This window comes from Microtus ochrogaster, linkage group LG5 (assembly GCF_000317375.1).
Source record: "Microtus ochrogaster isolate Prairie Vole_2 linkage group LG5, MicOch1.0, whole genome shotgun sequence".
Taxonomy (NCBI): Eukaryota; Metazoa; Chordata; class Mammalia; order Rodentia; family Cricetidae; genus Microtus; species Microtus ochrogaster.
Window position 1 is genome coordinate 51,841,986 of NC_022031.1, and position 17,584 is coordinate 51,859,569.

The window sequence follows — 17,584 nt, forward strand, 5'->3', positions numbered from 1 at the left end:
GAGATGGTAGATGACTACAAAACACCACATTATCTTCAGGCCATAGTAAAGCAGCTGCACATACAAGTTTATTATGGTTGTGACAGCAAGCATGACCCCTATACTAGCTAAAGGCAAACCAAATCCCAGCATGGAGGATGGAGTCAGGTGGACAACCCACTCCTAACTGTTAGCAATTACTGGCTGCTGGGAAAGGGCTTTCTTTTGAGAGTACAGCCCCTGGTAAGTCAACTACTCTGCAATGGAAGACCACACTTCCAATATCTGGGCAGCACAAATTGGTCTTGAAGGATTTTTTTTAAGTTGAAGGGGTAAAGAAGCAGGGTGTGACTGTGGGAAAAGTTAGAGGAGAGAAAATGATCAAAATCCATTGTATGAAACTCTCAAAGAACTAATAAAATAAGTAATTTTAATGTAAATAATAGAAACAGCATGGAAGAAAAAAAAACAAGTAATGAAGTTAATTGAGGGACTAATATCCTGGATACAGACAGGCTCCTTAATGTAAAAAAACAAACAAACAAACAAAAACTTCAAAGTTAGGACTGAGAAACTAAGGCAAAAAGACAGCTTAACCCCACAGTCCATGCTGGACTGAGCGGGGCAAGCAGGCAGTGCCATATTACCCCTAGCAATTACGCAGCTTAAAATTTTAAGAAGCACTTAGCATTTTAAGAAAGAATTACAGATAAACAGTAGGACAGATTCATACATAAAGGCCTCTAAATGGGTCAGAGTGTTGGACAAATGTACGTAGGCTTGAGAGAGAGAAGAAAAAAAGTACAGAGAGTTATAAAAAGGAGCAAATGGTTTTTTAAAAACATAAAGTCTCTAAAGAGACAGAGTACAGATAGTCATAGATTAAAGGAGTAAAGATAATAAATATTAAAAATAGAGTAAAAATAAGCCACGCAAAAATGGAAAATTCACAGAGAGTCTGTTATTGGTTATCTTTGAATTTTTTGACTGTGAATGAGCTAAATACAGAGAGGCATTTCATTGTACGAGCCACTAAGCTAAACCAGCATGTATATTATAAAGATATCATGACTTCCAAATATGGGTCTAAGGATATGTTACTTTGGAAAAGAGGCTCTTTTCTTGTTTCCAAAGAGGATGAGAACCTGTGGACTGCTTCCAGACTGGTGTGGTTTTATGAAACAAGACCCCCTGAAAGGTTGCCTTGAACACCCCTCAAGAAATTACTTCGCCTAATAAATAGCAGGAAGAGTTTGGACAGAACTATGCCCATATTCCCAAATATTATTTATAAATATTTCCTTACATTTAAAGGGGTATGCTATAGAGATTGGCATTGGTATGGATCTTGCTCAATTGATACAAATTTAAGGTCAATTTTGTTATTTGTGTATTTCTGCTCTTAATTAAGGTATTGTGTTTGTACAGCTCATTTATAATTAAGAAATATAGGTAAACAGAAAGTCATCTATAATAGTCAAGCTTGTAGTCATATTAGTTAGGTTTTCTAGATGTATAAAGATATATTTCAGTTAGACAGGCATTCCTCAAATCTTTCAGAGACCTTCAGAATATTGCATTTAAAATGTTTAAGAACTTAGGACTTCTCATGACAGTGAGACACTGCCCCTAGCAGTACCAATTACTTCAAGAGGATGATGGGCATCAAAGAGGTTCATAATGGAGTTGGTTAGCAATTTGGGCAAGAAACTGCTCTTGCCTGGACTGCTTGACTGGACATGTAGGACCCACAGAGAAATGACTGCTGAACTTGCCTAATGGTGAGAAAGGGCCTTCGGGGTTTCCTGTTTCATAAAAGAATCTGCCAGAAACATTAAGGACACAGAAGAAAATGACTGACAAACTGCCAATATAGGTGGAACTGTCTTTGAAATTTCCTGCTTCATGGAAAAATCTGTTGGATACTATGGGCCTGTAGGCTGGAGATTGGATGCCCCAACAGTACAGAATAACTTTGGGTGACTGTCCAGGCAACGAGATGTCTCTGTCAATTCTAGAATTTTGGAAGTTGCTTACAATGCACTTCCCTTTTATTTAGGTAATGTTATATTCTTCTGGAGTCTTTGATGAAGTTGAAGAATTTATAATTATAGTTACAGTTTTCTTTAGTTATGATAAAAGATAAAACAGATATAAGTATTGTAACTGTAATTCTTGTTAGTAACTTTTTGTTATATGTAATTTTACTATGTTAAAGTTAAAGCCTTCCTTTTTATTTAAACAGAAAAGCAGAAATGATGTGGGATGTCCTGTCTATGTGCTGCTTTTATTGGTTAATGAATAAATAACTGGCTTGGCCTATAGCATGGAAGGAGGAAGGCGGAATTAGAGAGAAGCCATGGAGCAACCAGAGATAGATGTTGTGAACTTTACCTAGTAAGCCAGCCATGTGACAATATACAGATTAATAGAAATGGGTTAAATTAATATAAGAGTTAGCCAATAAGAAGCTAGAGCTAAGGGGAAGCTGCAGACAGAAAAGATTACAGATACACAGTAAAGACATATTAATATGGAAAAAAATTCCTCTAAATGGGTTGCGATGTGTTTTAAAATGTACATAGGTGGCCGGGCAGTGGTGGCGCATGCCTTTAATCCCAGCACTCGGGAGGCAGAGGCAGGCGGACCTCTGTGAGTTCGAGACCAGCCTGGTCTACAGAGCTAGTTCCAGGACAGGCTCCAAAGCCACAGAGAAACCCTGTCTCGAAAAACAAAAAAAAATAAATAAAAATAAAAAAAATAAAAAAAAATAAAATGTACATAGGCTTGGGAGAAAAAAGAGAAATGGTATAGACAATCAGAGAAAAAGAGGTTTAAGAACAATAAAATCTTTAAAGAAAGAACAAAGTAATATAAAGAAAAAAGTCACACAAAGATGGAAAATACATAGGTACGCTGCATCCTGTATATTATTGTGTTGATTTTGAATTTTTTGAATGCTGATGAGCAAATGGCAGCTGCTGATAAACATGGGATTGTGAACTGGACTGCTAAACTGAACCAAAAAAGATACTTTATGGATACCTTAACTTTTAAAAAGGAAGTCAAAAAATGTTACTTTGGGGAAGGGGTTTTGCTTTCTTTCCACAGGAAATGAGAGATGCAGATTCATAACAGGTTAATATGGATTAGGTTTGATTACAGAAGACCCCTGAAAATCCCGGCTACAAACATAAAGATATAAACCTCGAAAAATTACAACATACTTAACGTATATTTTACCTGCTCAAACATAAAATAAAAAATCATTTTGGCTAACTTGGGTACAACACTCAGTCTGTACTTGTACTAATGCAGATATGCGCTTTACCTTTAAGTATTTTCGGAGCAAAGAGACCAGACACCAATAAAAACAGATGGCCCAAATGACCCAGCATGTTAAAATGCCTGTTACAGTCTCTTCAGAACTCTGCATCCAAACCAGTTTCAAGGCTGCTGGCTGAGATGGTACAGCATCACTCCCTAATCCAGTCAAGACAAAAAAACAATCACCTTATTTTCTTAAGGTTCCCCCCAAAGATACCAGCACCCATAGGAAGTAGTCTAGAGAACTACTTCACCCACACTCCCAAAAGATAGAATAAAGGTGGCTTTCAATTATTCAATAGATTATGAAGGCTTGTCCTTGTTTAGGGGTTGATTACAAGTTATTATTGGTCATAGTCAGAAAAAAAGCTAAACAAAGGAGTTAAATGCAAAGATCTCTTTCTAAAGGAATAAAAGAGTATATGATATAGGAATGATACCAAAAAAAGGGTAGATTATAGATCTACTTTAATCCAAAAAACAACTATTAATTTTAAGATATTTAATATTGGTATGAATGTTAGTTTATTAATACAAATTTAAAGTTAATTTTGTTATACTGTATGTTTCTACTCTTGTTTAGGACATTGCGATTATGTAGCCCATTTAAAACTGTAAGGTATAGCTGGGTGGTGGTGGTGCACATCTTTAATCCCAGTACAAGGCAGAGACAGAGACAGGCACATCTCTGTGAGTTCAAGGCCAGCCTGGTCTACAGAGTGAGTTCCAGGACAGGCTCTAAAACTACAAAGAAACCCTGTCTCAAAAAAAAAAAAGTTATGTATTAAGAAGTATAGATTAATAGCTAGTCATCTATAACAGTCAAACTTAGGAGTCATGCTAAGTATGTCTTCAAGGTCATACACAGATATATTTATAGAGACAATGATTTTCAAACACTTCAAAGACCTAAAGAATATGGCATTTAATATGTTTAATAACCTAGGGTTTTTCATGACCTTTTCCCAACAGCACTAATCTACTTCAAAAGAGGATAATGGACATCAAAGAAACTCTTTATTGAGCTTTATAGCAAAAGCTAGCATTTGGGTGAAGAAACTGCCCTTTGCCTCAACTGCTGACAGTATAATGTCCAAACTGGACCAGCAGCATGAAAAGAAAAAATTGATTGCCAAATTTCGCCAAGATAAGGTAGGGGAGTCCTTCAAAATTCCCTGCTTCTCAAAAATGTCTGTCAGATATTATAGGCCTGTAGCTGAAGTTGAATGGTTCTATGTTACAGAAGAACTTTGAGTGACTATCTAGGCAGTAAGTTTTTCTGTTGTCTCTTAATTTTGGAAATCACTTACTCTGCACTTCTGTTTCCCCGGGTAATATATCCTTCTCAGGGCTTCAATGGGGTTGAAAACTAGAGAGTTAATTACAGTTGTAATTCTCCCTAATCATGGTAGAAAGTAAATTAGGTACAAAACTCTAAACTCTTCAGAAAAAGACAACTGATGGAATATTTTCTCTTATTTTGTTAAATACAAATATAACTGTAATTCTTACTTGATAACTGTTTGTTGTATATTATTATACTGTGTTAATGTTTAAACCTTGGTTTTTAATTAAACAAAAAGGGGAAATATGGAATATTACTTTACCCTGTGTGAATATATGTCACAGCGATTGGGTTAATAAAGAGGCTGACTGGCCAACAGATAGACAGGTAGAGGTTAGGTGGGACTTGCAGACAACAAGAGAGCATGAAGAGAAAGAGTCTAAGATTCATGAGGAAATGTGAGGAGAAGGAGATGAGCTTGTTATTCTGAGATATCAAATCACGTGAAAGAGCATAGATAAAAAGTACAAGTTAATTTAAAATGTAAGAGTCAGCTAACAACAAGCCTGAGATATTGGCCAAGGATTAATAATTAATAATAAGTTCCAATGTGGTTATTTGGGAGCAGCTCCCAGGACACAGAGAAACTGTCTATATTATTCATGAAAGCTAAAATGTGAAATAGGCCAAGGATCCAAACAGAGGAATGAGACATCTAATCTTAAAAAAGAACGAAATCCTGACACATGCTACAGCAGATAGACCTCAATGATATGGTACTTAGTAAAATAAGCTAGTCACTAAAAAAACAAAGACTATATAATTTCACTTATAAGAAGTACCTAGAAAAAATCAAATTCATAGAGATGAAAACCAGAATAATGATTGGCAGAATATAAAAGGAAAATGACAATGAATAGTTTCAGTTTTGTAAGATAAAAAGAATTCTAACAATGGGACCTTTTCAAAAAGTGAACTGCATATTAAAACAATTAAGATGACGAATTCCAAGTACATCTGACCACAATTTTAAACACAGAAGAAATAATATCTCAAGTGCCAGCCACTAGTGTACCTCAGCTGTGGGGCTCTTTCCACAGTCCTTTGGTAGTGTGTTTTATACTTACTAAGCACACATATAGCTTTGGATGGTCAGGAAGATGATCCTGTCTAACTCTGATGAATAGAAATAAAACTAGGGTATTTTATGTTACTCAGACTGACATAGGATTCTCAGTCACAAAGACAGCCTTTGACACAGACAGCTAACTTTAGTCTCCAGAACAAATTCAAAGCAGGCTGGTTGTCCCTGGAGACAAATATCTGGTTTCCCCTAGAGACATATAAACAAGCTTGCTTTCCAAGGTGTTGTTTTACTAACTGAAGGTCAAAAGTTGAAGCAACTTTAGTCTGCATGTACTCCCTACCACTCAAGGTCCAGCTAAGTGTTATTGTTAAATTTTGATTTCCAATGTCATTTTCTATCTGGGAAAGAACTATATGCATGAGTCAAAGCAATATTCCTAGCCTGAGAGAAAATACATTAGTTTTCATGTATTGTGAGAATGGGTCAGGCCTTGAAAATGTAACTCATAAATGTCCAGAGTTTGTGAGGGCAGTGGGGGGGGGGGGTGGCTGAGAGAGAGAGAGGAGTGAGCAAAGAGAAGGATGCAGAGTTAATTAGGGAGAAGCTGCTGACTAGAGCATTAGGAGGAGAGATGTAGCACTAATTAAGAAGCTGTGTAGAGGAGCAAGAGAGATTTTTCAGAAAGGATTTTTTTCATGATGAAGTACAAGAGAAAGTTACCAACAGAAAGTATCTGTATTTCCTTAATTTTTTTCCCCTTCAGATAGAAAAGTCTAACCCAAGGAAAGAGAAAAAAATATTTCCTAAGAAGTTTAGTTCATGCCAGCTTTGTGGATTTTTTTACCCTGGTGCTGACTGGGGGCTGGCCCTACTAAGGCAACTACAAAGTGTGTTGGAAGTGTGTCACTACGGGGAAGGGGGCCTGCTGTCTGCAGATCAATACGGAGAACTCTCAGCTCTTCCTCCAGCACCATGTCTGCTTGCATGCCACCTGTCATGATGACAATGAACTAAACCTCAGAAACTATAAGCCAGCCCCAATTAAATGTTTTTCTTTATAAAAATTTCCATGAGTATGGTGTCTCTCCACAGCAACAGAAACCCCAAGACAATTCCCCAAATATTTGCCTTGAGGGATGAGGCAGTCATAACTTAAAGATAAAAGATAAAAAAGGATCTAATACCCTTCATCAACACAATTCAATAATTTCCCACGGCAAAGAAAGTTAGGTGTCAAAACAGAAGACAGATTGAATGTGGGTCAGATGGCAACCAGGAGACAAGGGAGAAGACTTCTATAGTCACTAAATCAATAAGCAACAGTGTGAGTCAATATCATCTTTAAGCACAGAAGAAAGATAAAAGACTTTGAAAAGACAAAGTCAAAACTGTCCACTGCCTGATTTTTAACTGTGATGGTAATATTTTTAGAGAAAAGATACAGACACACACACACAAACACAAACAAAGTTTTAGTTTCTTATGATCACAAAAACTATTCTGGATGGAGTTACCACCACATTCTTAGCATGAATGGAAACTATAAGCAATATATATTGTAATATAATTTTACAAAATAATTTATACAGATACACTTAAGTTAGAAATAAAACTATTAGTCTTGTTTTATACATCCGTCTATTTCATGAATATTCATTAATACCATTTTTTTCTCTAAGTAAAGCTATATGTTCAAATAATATTTCCTCTTTGGACAACACAGATTACCTGAATGTTTGCTGGGAATGTTTCAGCAGCTTGTCTAGAACGAAGGAGGTGAGGGACAATCTTTAACTTCACTCTGGTACTGACAGGGTCTCTTTTCAGTTCTGGCTTTAGAACTGCTCCCTGTGAAAAACATGTTTGATTTTAATGCATTTTAAAATTATTTGTAGCTTTTTACTCTTTAAAATTACTGAAAGATTCCTAGGTGCTGGTGGGAAGGCCTAGCAGATAAAAGCACTTCTTGCTCTTGCAGAGGACCTGGGTTTGATTCCCAACACCCTATTGTGGCTCAAAACCATCCATTAACTCCAGTTTCAAAGGATCCAGGGCTACCTTCTAGCCTCCGTGAGTAGCAGACACACACATACATGCATACAACAAAACATTCAAACATACAAATAAGTGTTTTATTTACTAAAGATTCCAAAAGCTCTTACTTTTATCAGTATCACCAACTACCAACTGTTACATTAAATACTAAAACTGGGAAATCTGAAACATCAATAAGTTAATATTTAAATAAATAACATTTTCCTTTTAAAAGACAGACTGGTTTTGTTTTTCTTTTAAATTACTGAGGAAGACCATCACTTTATAGTTTTTGGAAGTTATCTTCAGCATCCATCTTACTAGGGAAGAGCTGGGTATTTCCATACTCTGAACTGAGTTTGCTGTGATAGCTATTTTGCTTGATGTGATAACATCCAGTTTGCAGACAAATGATCAGAAAATAGGGATGATTTCTGCCCCTTTTTAAGTAACTGTTAAGTCAGTGTAGATCTTTGATTCTATAGCAAAACTTACTAAATAATAGTTCCTAAAGCTTAGTTATAATTTGGAGCTTAAGACAAGTTGTTGAGTTTCTGCAGATGCTTTTAAGTAAAATTCCAATCTATCTTACAGTTTGGATGGGGTCCTTAGGTTGTATGCTTTTGTAACATCACTAGTCATCTGGAAAATACTATCTTACTGCATTAAGCAAATATTTCAATATAAAACAGCCCCAACACATATTTTTTTTAAAGTATTCCTTTGAACATTAACTCTTCAGGAAATGTATTGCTAAGTTACTGGGTCAATATTCAAATTTCCCACAATTTTAGTTTTTCCTTGAAAGTTTAACTTTTGTTATTCCAAAAGAAAAAAAATCAATTATTTTTGATGTATGTTATCTTTTTCTTTCTTTTGAGAGAAAAGGTCTGCCAAAATACCAATCACAATAACCACAGCTTATTTACCTATTCTTCAAGTAAAATAATTTCTAATGTTTCATCAGGATATTAAGATAAAACATAATCATTCTGCCTTCTCTCTCTTCTTTCTCATTCTCACTCTCCCTCCTTCTCCCTTTGTTTCCTCAACTTCCCCTCTCCTTCCATAAGTATGTGACATAGCTTTACCTTAATATGTTGTATGATCTCACACAATATATATCCACTATTATTCTCATGCCATCAATGCAAATATCAACTTTTAAAAAATGGCAAATAATTTCATACCTTTACAGATTCCCTGAAAAGTTATTTGTTATTCCAAAGAGGTCAATAGACTATAATATGAAAACCAATAATCTAATTCTTTCATTTTTACACGAAGAACATGAAGCAGAGAGTTGAGTGATTAGCCAAATCTCTCTTAACACATTGATTTTTCGTGCAGACATTAGGAACTACAATCCAGGAATCTCGCTGTTCTTTCTGCTATACCACTCAATTTAATGTAACTAGAACTACTAATTAATATTTATGACCTTAAAAGAAAGCAAGCAAACACACAAATCACACTGTGTTTGGACTGGGATTTGGAATACTTTGACACAGTGAAGAACTTATTAAGCAATGATGTTACTTTGAGACTGCAGAAACCACCTTTTGTTCTAGATTATAATCAGGAACTAGCTAACTACAGCCTGTAGACCACATATGGCCCACCATTTATTTCAACATGAATTGTGAGTTTTAAAAATTGCTTTTATACCTTTAAATGGAGAAAAGGAATAACATTTTGTAATACATGAAAATTACATGATATGAAAGTATCGAAATTCCTAATTTTATTGAAACACAACCATGTCTATTCAGTTATCTACTACCTCTTGCTTCTTTTCATGTTTCAGAATTTGAGTAGTTACAGCCTCAGATGCTATAATGTCTACAGAGCCCAAAATAACTGCAAAAAAAAGTTTGTGAATCCCTCATCTACATAATGTATTATTTTTATCTATATATCGACGTGGAAAACAACAGAACTATTAAACTCACCTCTCGGGAGTTTAATTCACATACACAAACATGACTTAAAACTAGTATTTTATAAAACATGACTTTAGCTTACAAACTAAGTAGGGAAATATAACAGTTGATGTCAGCACAATGTTTGTTACGCTGATGTGAGACTAAACCAAAGCAACTTACCTCTTTTGTCTTCAGTGGTATGTCCCCAAGGTATACCTTGTACATCTTATTAATGATGGACGGGTTATTCCAGTCAATTAAACTATGGGAGGTTTCAATAAAGAGTTAAAATTATTTTTGTCCCCATTTCAATGATTAAAAAAAATAACTCTAATATTTGTCATCTGAGAAAGATGTCAGAAATACACAGATAGAAAGGACAACTGGTCTGTAGAAAGTAAAAAGGAAGTTAGCTTGAAAGACTACAAATCACTCATTCCAGTTCTTCCACTTTGATTCATCAGATTACCAGAGCCAATGGCCCAACTACTGGGTCAGGGCCAGCACTATGGAGCAGCTCAGCAGAGCAGACATAGACCATACTTATACTAAAAGCTCTGGGCCAGGAGTTGATACTTCTGTTTAACTTAAAAATGTTAAACAACAAAAATAGTTTTATGCTTCAAATAATCACACCCTTGGAAACTTGTAACATATTGTCTTTCTCCAATACTGTTATTTGATTCCTGACATTATGTAAGTCCTTATCTACTTTAATAGCTTTAATATCTAAAACGAGAAGTCACAATGCCATTTGTCACAGACTCATTCCTAGCTGGGCTATAGAAAAAAAGCTGAGTTGGGATACAGTGACTGGATAAACAGTATCTGTCCCACCACTACCACCACAGCTGGACTCAATCGCTCACTTTATAAACCTAATAATAATAAAATCTTGAATTGGACGGCTGAAGTTCTCCCATGCTATCTCTAACTTTGAACACAGTTCTTTCAATTTATGCAGTATTTCTGTAAAAACAATTTGTTATGCTGCTCAACTGTGGTTTTCATCCAATTATTCCATTATACCTTATCAATCGGCCTCTTTGACTGTCTATCCACAATTCCACCGTTCTCAAAGGCACTCTATATTTGAATGTTAGTTCTATTCACCTACATCTCTTCTCAACTACTTGATGCTAATTAATCAACTTCTACCACTATTTCCCTTTTATGAAACTTCAGGTTTTGAAAATTTCAACAAAACAAAGAAATGGTTTAGAAAAGCAAACTGAATGCCTAGTTGTGCTTGACCAGAGAGGAAATTTTTCACTGTTCCTTTATTTTGCTGTACTCGTCTTTTTTAAGGTTTACTTTTTCATGTAGTCATTGTAAAATGTTCAGAAAATATAAAAAACAAATTTTCTTCCATGAACCATGTTATTTTTTTTTCAATATGACAACCACTGACTTTGTTGTATCTTTTTCCAGACTCTAACTGGCTGACAGTACAGCTGTCCGAAATAATACTTGAAGATATACTTTTGAGATTTTTCTTTCCAAAATGGGAATTACCTATGTGTTTTCCCAACAGGATTTTGATCTCTTGATATCATTTCATAGTATAAACATTTTTATCCAAAAAAACAAAAATTAATATATCTAGGAATTACATTTGTACTGCCAACAATGAATCTACAATATGATTACCAAAGGGGCCAGTTCCAACTTAATAAATTACTGAGAAGGAAGACGTTTTCTACACTTCAAAACTAAATCCCTTGAATGAATATCAGAAATATTCTAAGTTATAAGCAATAAAAAAAACCTTGAGACTTGAAAGGTTAGAAAAAATGTAGTCCAATTTTCTCATTCTAGTGTGGCAAGGTTAAGCTTGGCTCTCAAATTCAATCAATAAAAGACATGAGCAAAAATAAGATCATGACTATCACCTCCTCTATGTCCCTCTCCTTAAACTCTGGGTCAAGACTTCCACATGGAATCATATTACTGAATATGGTTCATAACAAATTTTGAGCAGTAAAGTTTCTAAATAGGAACAACCAAAAATTCATTCAAAATCAAATGTGACAAAGCCATGCTGCATCATGCAGTTTCCCTGCAGCCTTTGCTCTGACTACTCAATTTGCAGGTTTTGCACTGCGCCCATATGGTGTCAATCAAACAACACAAGCAAACATTGACTGAAACTCCTTGCCTCCTATCAAAGACCAGCATGTTATAAATTTCCCTGTTCTTACTATATATTCCATCTCTTATAGAAAGTGGCTGGAATACAGAAAACTTCTATTATTTTCCTACCATCATCCCTCAGCATGCAAAATCAAATGAGTCTATCTTTGAATTTTATCATGTTAGAATATCTGATTAGAACTTGCTAAGTTGCAACTTGAATTAAACTTTTAATAAAAAATCATCGCATGGGTTTTGGCTTAGGATTAGGACAGAATGTACAGTAATTTCTAAATGCCTTTAACTTCTGCCACTTTGTACTAAATATTTAGGAAAAGCAGTGTTCCTAGCAGTAACCATTGTAAAATCAAAAAAAAGCAATAGACCCTAAAGCAAGTTAAAGATGATCTGCCTTAAGTATCAAATATTCAGCCAAGATTTAATTCTTTGTGTAAAAATGAACAAGCACATCCATTTTATTAATAGGAAAAATGCTTTCATCATAAATAAATGGAAAAATTATATGTACAGCAAAAATTATTTTAAAATAAGTTTGTGATTTATTACCATCAAATGTCTGATTTTCAAATCTATTCATACACTACATATCCAGAGTCACATAAGAAAAATCTCAAAGAAAAAGGATCACAAAAAAAGTTAAAGAAGCCCTGCTATATCCCACCTTATATGCTTTAGCTGTAAGCTAGCTACTCACAGCCACCACCATTATCCAATCAAACATATTAACAGGAGAACAAACTAAGGCCAATCAAGTTCATTTCCTTATTTTACTATACCTCCTTGCACTGGTCTTCTTGGAGGGAGCAAAGTAAAATTATACAATATTTATAAAAGTTTTTATGACATTTTTCATATTCCTCTCTCATGTAACATGTTACTTTAGCAAAACTGAATGTATTCATCAACCTACTGTAGTCCTCAGTAGGCAGAGGTATGGGACAGGAGTCTAAAGACAGCCTAAGCTACATAACAAGACCATCTCAAAATTTATAAATCAATTACTAAAACCTCATGATATGAATTTTAAATATACATACAGGAGCTCACTATGTACCAAAGGCTAACTTTGAACTTATTATTCTCTTGTTCCTGTCCCCAAGGCTGAGATTATGAGTCACTAGTGTTTAAGCTTCATTTTATTTTTTAACCAAATAGATTGTTTTTAAGCTATTCTTCAGTCTCTGTACTTATCATTTTAAATTTTATAAATAGAATATTTTATCATTTTGCATTCTACTTTATTACTACTTGAGGAGCACTTTATATGCTGCTATATAATCTTTACATTTTTGAAAGAAACAATAGTCTATAGAGTTATTTATCCCCATTGTGTAAAATTCAATTTGTTTTTATTTTTCAGTAACTATAGGCTATGATATGACTAAACTTATACCATGTCTAAAAATACTTTTCTTCTTTAGAATGAATTAGAAAATAAATTCCCAAATTTACTGTGTATAATTTCTTTTCATGACTCACTGCTCAAAACAGGACATAATACACAGCACTACTAAAGAAATTTAAATAAATTTACCAACAGCTAAATGCCTGTATTTAACCCTAGGTATAAACTGGTAGCTCACTGTTCATTTTCCATTGATTTTTATTTCATACAGGGTATTTCTCTAAGTCTATTTGCTATCTGTATCTCTTTTCAATGTAAACTTAAGTTTTACTCAGCAAACCTTTCCAGAAACCTGGTTTCTATTATAGTAACCACAATACATACACATTCATTATTAAAAGTAAACTTAACTGGTTTGAGATAGAAAAAGAATTAAAAACTAATTACTTTTTTGGTCTAATATTTGTAGATGGATGCTATAAAGTAGTTCCACACTAGCTCAAAATGGAGTATAATAAAGGGTTCTGTATTTTAAGGTAGACTTAGAGAACGGTGATCTGTGATCCAAGAGAGGCCATACAAGTTTTACGTCTATATTTATAGTACAAGAGACCACGCCCAAGTAGGCTATTGGCTGAAGGAATTCTCACAGTAAATATTTTTAACATTAACTTTTAGTTTATGTGCCTAGCCAAAAGTTTCATTTTTCATGATGGCATTCCTAACCTACTTCAGCTTTGAAATGCATTTTCAAATAGCTTTTTTTCTCTCACACAAAATTTTGCTCTTTGGTAAACTTTACTTACAAACTACGTATGTGTCACAGTTTCCTAAGCCAAATACCTCATTGCATAAAACCCTGCAAAGCTTTAAGAACTCTGACCTTTCCATTATGAAAGCTTTAACAAGGAAGCAATTACCTCTGTTTGCTTTTCAATTCCAGGTCTGCTGCTGTGGCCACACTATGGCGTGTATCACTAGAAGCAATCACCAGGTGGAGAACAGCTTCCAGTTCAGGCACCTGTTCAGCTTCTATAAATTTCACTATGCCCAATTTGCACTGTAGGTAAGTGAAGGGAAGGAGAAAGAGTGGTCAGGAAAACAGAGCACACACTAAACGTATCGTTTAACATAGCAACATGGTCATAAACCATGGATCAATGTAACAGCAGGAGTGCCTACTTAGGTTTATGTACTAGACAAGTGTACTAAATCATAACTATTCATAATTTCATTTAACCCTCACAATCTATGAGGTAGATATTATTATAGACATTTTAGGTGAAGAAACTGAGGCAAGGCTTAAGACATTAAAATACACAGGAAGTGATGACGTCAGGCTTCAGAGACTAGACAAAACAATTATAAAAGTCTCCCTACTGAGGTTACACAACCTTCCTAGACTGATGAAGACTTAAGTCTCCATCTGCAGCTTCCAGGTAAAAAGGGTTGCTGCATTAAGAACAACGTGCTCTATAGATGTTTGTGAGAAAAAACATGTGAACATCTCACATCCCAGAGCTTTCCTCTATTGCTAAGATATATATTACTGTCCTCAGAGACTATGCCTTCCAACCCACTCTAGTCAACCCGAGTGCAGCTCTGCTCCAACAGGAGTGTTTAATCCAGCAAGCTCAATGAAATGCCATGGGGAGTCTAAGAACTTTCTGAAATGTAAAGAGCTGTGCGTTTCACTACAAATCATTCCTGGACAAATATACCTGAAAAGCAAAACTACATCTTCAATTTAAAAACCAGTTACACGATAGTTCTCAGATATATAAATTAGGAATGATAAAATATACTATTAAATGAGAAAGAAATTTTTAAAAATGGAATGAGAAAGAATGCCAATAAAAAAGTGCAAATGACCAGAGGCCTACCTCTCCTCCCTGCTCAACCTAACTTTCTTATACAGTTTGAAAAGAGAAGAAATCATTACTATAGATTGCAAAGGGATGGTTATAGAAGTCAAATGCACAATACATGACAAAAATGTATAAAAAACTGAAAATGACAGATTCTCATCAATAAAAAGACAAAAATATTACATGATTAAATTTTACACAAACATCAAATGAACAGATTGTTTTAAATCCCCAAAGACAATTTAGTAAAAAGACAAAACTATTGTGACACATAAAAATGTATTACGTAAAAGCTGTTCATATACACATACAAACACGGGGACTGGTGAGGGGGAAGAGAGCAAGACACAGCTAACTAGGGAGGTAGAACTAAGGTAGTTTTGAACTTTTTTGTTACAGTTTCCTTGAGATGATGTGAATTAAACTTAGGGCTCTAAGCCTGCCTGCTAGGCACTCTATCACTGAGCAGCACTGTGGGGTTTATGTTTGGCTTTTTGTGTTGTTGTTCTTATTTATGGTTTTGTTTTATTTTTGAGACCAAGTCTCAAATGAACTATGTAACCAAGGATGACTCTGAACACCTTGAACCTCCTTGCCGTAACATCTTGGTTATGAAGTGCCAGGATTCAACTGCAATTTCATGCATGCTGGGTAAGCACTCTTATCAACTAAGCTATATACCCAGCACCACTCAATTCTATTTCTGACTACTTAAACCTTTCCCTTTATAATTAGAAAAAATAAAAGTTGACTAATTTGGAAGAAAAGGTATTCAAAAATAAGAAGTTTTCATTTTTAAAGCTAAACCATTTTAGCACCAGGTTATGAAATAGACAAAACTCATTCAAAGACCTTTAAATTTGCAATGACCAACTTAAGACTCTAAGTGAACAGTAACTACTACTCTCCAATATATATATACAACTATAAGCCTCAGAGAAGACTAGGTAAACAGTCTAGTAATAGAAGTGAGACCCTGGTGAACCCCAAAACCTCAGTGTCTTTTTGAAAAGGAGCTCAATTTCGCTACCTCATTAGTTGCTGTGAGGATTAAATGAGATAAGGTACTCAAAGTACCCAGTACAGAGCCTGCCACAGGTCACACTCAGTAGAGTGGTTTCTATTCTATTTACCTTCCTCACCCTATGGTTTAAGGAGGGAAAATAGAAGATGTACAAGCATGAAGTAAATCTAATCAATTATAACCCTCATTGAACATAATACTCTTAAATTTTTGAGTGGCAAGAATGCCCCACTTGCTTCTTTTTCCCTCTCCTGGGAACACTTTTGATCAATGGTCACTTACAATCCCAAAAAGAAAAGGATCAAATCATTGAGACTGCTATGGAGAAATAAAGGAAGGATTGGAAGACTAACCCATGTTGCTTGAATTCCAAAATAATTACATACTGATTTCTGTTCTTCCCTGAGGTGCCTGATGACAGACACAGGGAGGCACCTTCTCTGTAGAGCACCAGTCATTTTTAAAAGCTGCTCAGAGAACATCTGTGTCCTGTTTAAATCCAGAATAAAATTCTTAATGCCAATTTTTAAAAGCCCAAGAAGAAATATAAAAGGGAGTCATGCTTTTCCCCACATTGTCACTTGTGAAGTACAGAGGTTCCTCACTTAACACAAAATGGACAGCCCTAAAAACTGAATAATGAAAGATAAATTATAATTGCATCAAAGGAGCTAAGTAATTATTAAGACCTATAATTATGAATTGAAATGATAGAAAACTAAATCTGCTCAATATAAAAATGGGTTGTACAAAATACTTGAAAGACGTGAGCAATGTTTGAAAGACATTAAAATCATTTCCCACTCCTCCCTTTCCCTAGGACTTTAACAAAAACTGGTAGAGGAAAAGAACATTTTGTATCATTTGCTCCTTTCAATCATATTTTTTAGAGAACCTGAACATACAAGAAATACACTGCACATGCTTCATAGGGGCAAGTGTTCAAGAACAACTCTCATGATGAGCAAACTCTGTGATACCTGTTCCAACTGTTCTGGCGTCCATGGGTTATCACCAATAACTCGTTTAGCTGCATAAAAGCTCATTCCTGGGGGAGGTTGTGGGATTCCAGAACCTCCCCCACTGTTTGAAGAAGAACCCTGTGATGAAGATGAATTTTGGCGACTCTGGGATTCATTTAACACATATCTGGAAAGGAAATAAAACTTTATCTATAAAAACATGTGAATTTTTGTATATAGAAATATATACATAAGAGTCAATAGCATGCTGTCCATGTACAGCAGTATGACAGAACAGGATTCTTAAACTATGGGTCACGACCTCGTTGGGGGTCAGATGACCCTTTCACAGGGGCTGCCTAAGACCATCAGGAAACACAGATATTTACATTACAATTGATAATAGCAAAATTACAGAAATGAAGTAAAATAAGTTAATGCTTGGGGTAACCACAATATGAAGAACTATACAAAAGGGTCACAGTATTAGGAAGGTTGAGAAGCACGAGGCTAGAACAACTAAAACAAAAACTTAAACGTAAAGAATCTTTTTTTTTTTTTTTGGTTTTCGAGACAGGGTTTCTCTGTGGTTTT

General features: G+C 35.0%; 1 protein-coding gene across 2 annotated transcripts in view; it reads right to left on the bottom strand.

Annotated features, from left to right (window-relative positions):
• The window catches only part of Ecpas (Ecm29 proteasome adaptor and scaffold), a 113,716-nt gene that overhangs the window by 60,516 nt on the left and 35,616 nt on the right, over positions 1–17,584 (bottom strand). For both annotated transcript variants that reach the window (XM_005362228.2, XM_013351850.2), the window contains 4 exons: positions 17,009–17,177; positions 14,057–14,196; positions 9,818–9,899; positions 7,407–7,526 (listed from right to left, as the gene is read on the bottom strand). In XM_005362228.2, the coding sequence (XP_005362285.1) occupies positions 7,407–7,526; positions 9,818–9,899; positions 14,057–14,196; positions 17,009–17,177 (511 nt within the window). The remainder of the gene's footprint in view (positions 1–7,406; positions 7,527–9,817; positions 9,900–14,056; positions 14,197–17,008; positions 17,178–17,584) is intronic.